Source organism: Lutra lutra, chromosome 7 (assembly GCF_902655055.1).
Source record: "Lutra lutra chromosome 7, mLutLut1.2, whole genome shotgun sequence".
Lineage (NCBI taxonomy): Eukaryota > Metazoa > Chordata > Mammalia > Carnivora > Mustelidae > Lutra > Lutra lutra.
The window spans coordinates 52,385,292-52,390,258 of NC_062284.1; the positions used below are offsets into that span (position 1 = coordinate 52,385,292).

Sequence of the window (4,967 nt, forward strand, 5' to 3'; positions counted from 1 at the left end):
TCATTATTGACTCAGTTTTTTTTTTTTTTTTAATTCTGTTAGTTAAACTAAACAGTAACATCTGAATATTTCATGAAATATTTAAGCAAAAAAAAAATGGAAATTCAGAGTAGATTTTCCACATTCTATTTGGTGTTCCAGGACTAGAACATGGTACAAGTATGTGCTTTTATGACTATATAAGTCTAGATCCGTGTGTTTGGTATAATCACTAATAGTTTTTTTAAAGGAAGAAAAGAAAGGGGGGGGATGTTGGGAATAAAATATCTAAATCACAATGAAAAGTAGATAATAGTGAGCCAACAGTATCAGGTCAATGTGGAAACACATGCAGAGTACAAATGTCAAGAATGTATGAGCCAAGGTAAGAGTCCAGTCAGTCTGCACACAAGTGTGATACTGTGTCAGAGGAAAGCACTAGGTACAAAGATGATAAGAATTTAGGAGCCAAGGAAACAAAAACTATTTGCCAAACATTTGTTGGTTGTTCAGAGACCATATACATATAGAATGTAAAGGGACAAGAACGAAAACTCCGGTCAAAGACCCAGCAACAACAGATTCAGGAAAACAGGCAAAAAGGCTCAACAGTGGAGGTCATGAGTTTTGTCCAGACATCAAAGTATTAGATACACAGCACTATTCAGAAGACTGAGGAAGAAGAGGAGGGCAACAATGATGAGGACAAAGGGGATGAGGGGAGGAAGGAAGAAAGAATAAAAGAAATAAAGGAGGAAGAAAGAATATAAGAAGGAAGGAAAGGAGTGAGGAAGGAAAGAAGGGAGGGGGAGGGAAAGAAGTAAAGAAAGAAACATGGATGCTGAGAAACATTGTGGTCTTGTCCAGAAACTTCCTAGGAAGGTTGATTTATTATAATTTGGAGGACAATAAGAAATAAGTGAAATCATTGGTATACCTCTTTAGGATAAAAGAGAGGGGAGGGATGCCTGGGTGGCTCAGTTGTTTCAGTGTCTGCCTTCAGCTCAGCTCATAATCCCAAGGTCCTGCGATCAAGTCTCGCATCAGGCTCCTTGCTGAGCAGGGAGCTCGCTTCTCTCTCTCTACCTGCCACTGCCCCTGCTCGTACTTGCTCTCTTTCTCTCTCTCCCCGACTAATAAAAATTAAAATCTTTAAAAACAAAAGAGAGAGAGAGAGGTGATAATACAGCATCGCTGATGGAGAAATTACCCGAAAGCAATTTGCCGAAAAGTATATCAACTTCCATGCACCTGAAGATTTTAAATTAGGGAGGGGGAAGGAGACAAAAGATTGAATCACTTGACTAATGATCCATTTGGCTCTTTTACTCATTGGCCTATTGAACTCATGGTTCATACATTCATAAACTCATGACAGAAACAACAAATTACTGTGGAGATGCACTCTATGCCTATAAACTCTGTTTCAAATTTTTAGAATTAATTTCTTATCTTTTATTCTTTCCTGGCTGAAAATAAATTTGATAATGTGAATGCTGCTTGAATTAATAAATTAAATTATTTTTCAGAAATGTTCATCTTTTCTCTTTCTATAGGAATCAAATACTTCCCATACGTCTATATCTTCAAAATTCTCACAGTTTAAGTTATCACTTTTTTCAGATACTCTACATTTTAATGACTTTCTGACAACCCCTACATAGACTAGAAGGATACAATGAATAGCTCAATATCTGAGTTTGTTTTGTTAGGACTCACCAACACTTGGGAACTTGAGATTTTCTTTTTTTTCATATTTTTGTTGGCCTATGCAGCGATTGTGGCAGGAAACCTTTTCATCATGGTCACCATAACCTTTGACTCACTTCTATACTCCACACCAATGTACTTCCTCCTTGGAAATCTCTCCTTCCTGGATATGTCTATTTCCACAATCACAACCCCTAAGATGGTCACAGATTTCCTCAGAGAGTATAAAACTATTTCTTTGTGGGGCTGTATGGCTCAGATGTTCCTCCTCCACTTTTTAGGCGGCAGTGAGATGACTCTTCTCATAGTCATGGCTGTTGATCGATACATTGCAATATGCAGACCTCTTCACTACACATCCATCATGAATCGCCGGGTCCTCGTGGGCTCTGTGCTGCTCTCATGGGCTGTTGGTTTTGTGCATACGATGAGCCAAATGGTTTTTACTATCACCTTGCCCTTCTGTGGCCCCAATATAGTGGACAATATTTTTTGTGACCTTCCTCTAGTTCTAAAACTTGCCTGCACAGAGACCTATATTCTGGAGTTACTGGTAATTGCTGACAGTGGACTGTTGTCTTTCATCTGCTTCATACTCCTGCTCATTTCCTACACTGTCATTCTGGTAACTGTCCGACGTCGATCCTCTGGTGGACTCTCCAAGGCTCTGTCCACACTGTCTGCTCACATTACTGTGGTCACTCTATTCTTTGGGCCATGTATCTTCATTTATGCTTGGCCATTCCGTAGCTTTTCAGTGGATAAATTTCTTTCTGTGTTTTACTCGGTTATCACACCCTTACTGAACCCCATTATTTACACTCTGAGAAACCAGGAAATGAAAGCAGCTATGAATAGACTGAGGACCCAACACATCAGATCCAGACAGACCTTCTAGGCAACAAGCACGATGATGAAGATTTCAGTGCAAAACCCATGTACATCTCAGAATAAGTTGATATTAATTCATTCTGTTTGTAGCTTTTTAAAAATATTCATAATATACATTGAAATTATCAAATATTCCATCGTTATATTTATATAACATGCTTGGTTTTATTGGAAGAATGATTATTTTAGTTAAGATTCAATTCAGTTAGGGTTAATACTTTTTAATGTAATAAAGAAATAATAGAAAAAAACTGACTCACTAACTATAGTTGGAAACCGAGAAATACCCAAGACTAAATTTCACTAAATAAAGAAGAATCAAAAAGGAATTTATCTATTTTTAATTCAGAATTAGGGGACTTTCAACTAAATTCTCTAGTTGACTAAGTGTGTGTAAAATTATATGAACTCTTATAAACTCCTAAACACACACACATAAACTCACAGTTTTGTGGAACCTAGTATGTGTAAGAATTATTTTTTTAACAAGGTAAACAGATTAGTTTCTATGAGTATATAGATCTAAGTGTCATTTACTCACAAGAAACACATACTTCTTCCTTAAAAAAACAGGAATTCCACCTGATATATATATTACACAGCTCATTTTACTTTACTCCTTCTTTCATGTTTGTATACATATTTGTTCTCCTATATCTCAAGAATCAAGAGCATTACTATTGTGTTAATCCCCATGGACAAGGGAAAATGAAGAAGCCCCTGTATATTCTAGGCAATTACATCACAACAAAGCAGGAAGTAGTCAAGCTGCCTACCTTTTATAAAGTGCATTAAATTAAAATGTTTCATCTATGGTTCATGGGTATAAAAATAAAAAGACATTGTATGGCCTCTTTGATATCAAATTCAAATGTCCTGCTCTCTCCCAAATGCTCAGGAACCTTTCTATAGGCTTTTATCCAATACTTTTTCATCATTGCCTCTTAGATGATATGTGTAATATACTAATTATAGACTAAAGGGTGCTTTAAAGATGTATTCTTAGATACATGTGCATGATATATTTTAGACTAAAATTTTATTTTAAAAAACACATTAAAGGGCGCCTGGGTGGCTCAGTGGGTTAAGCCGCTGCTTTCGGCTCAGGTCATGATCTCAGGGTCCTGGGATCGAGGCCGGCATCGGGCTCTCTGCTCAGCAGGGAGCCTGCTTCCCTCTCTCTCTCTCTCTGCCTGCCTCTCCGTCTGCTTGTGATCTCTCTCTGTCAAATAAATAAATAAAATCTTTAAAAAAAAAAAAACACATTAAAGAGGATAGGAACTGGGTCCCTAAGGATCATTGGGCATATATATTTGTATCTATTTCTTATGAATTAATTCAATCATAGAATTAACTGTAGACATTGATATAACATATAGCTATATCAAATTTCTAACATTTGCCACATTTATTTCAGAATCTTTTATTACAAAAATGGATTATTAGCAATAATAAAGACTCCAAAGCAACCATCTATGCCAGTTATTTTATTGCAGCAAAGATCATCACTATCATCTACTCTAGTATCATTCCTTTGTATGTTTTTTTAAAAGATTTTATTTATTTATTTGACAGACAGAGACCACAAGTAGGCAGAGAGACAGGAGGGGAAGCAGTCTCCCTGCTTGCTCTCTCATGACCTGAGCTGAAGGCAGAGGCTTTAACCCACTGAGCCACCCAGGCACCCCCCTTCATATGTTTTTAAAAATTATTTTCCGGGACGCCTGGGTGGCTCAGTTGGTTAAGCGGCTGCTTTCGGCTCAGGTCATGATCCCAGAGTCCTGGGATCGAGTCCCACATCGGGCTCCTTGCTCAGCAGGGAGCCTGCTTCTCCCTCTGCCTCTGCCTGCCACTCTATCTGCCTGTGCTCACTCTTGCTCTCTCTCTCTCTCTGACAAATAAATAAATAAAATCTTAAAAAAAAATTATTTTCCTCATTTTTCATATAGTGTGTATAAAAACATTTTGTGTGTTTTTAACTTGATATAAGTGAAATCTATATAAATGTCATTATTCTAAAATTTATTTTTTTACTCAGTTTAATGTTTTAATGACTTATCTGTCTAAAAATGTACTTCTCTGGTTCATTTTTTATTGTGGTTAAAACCATGTAACATTTTAAACATTTTCAAATGTACAGTAGTGTTAACTATGTGCACCTTTTTGTGCAAAAGATTTCTAGAATTTTTCATCTTGCAAAACTAATACTCTATCTTCATTCACAAAAAACTTCCCCTTCCACCTCTTGTTAGCTCCTGGCAATCACCATTCTACCTTCTGCATCTTAAGGGTTTGACTACTTTAGGTTTATATAACTGAATCGTGCAGCATTTGTCATTTTGTGACTGGCTTATTTCACTTAGCATAATGCCTTCAAATTTTAACCA

General features: G+C 36.8%; 1 protein-coding gene across 1 annotated transcript; it reads left to right on the top strand.

Moving 5' to 3' along the window:
• The first annotated feature begins 1,176 nt into the window (after window positions 1–1,176).
• On the top strand, window positions 1,177–2,587 carry LOC125104422 (olfactory receptor 4K13-like). Its single transcript, XM_047737051.1, is given in 2 exon segments — window positions 1,177–1,210; window positions 1,644–2,587. Coding segments are annotated over 2 exon segments (978 nt in total).
• Window positions 2,588–4,967: the final 2,380 nt, after the last annotated feature.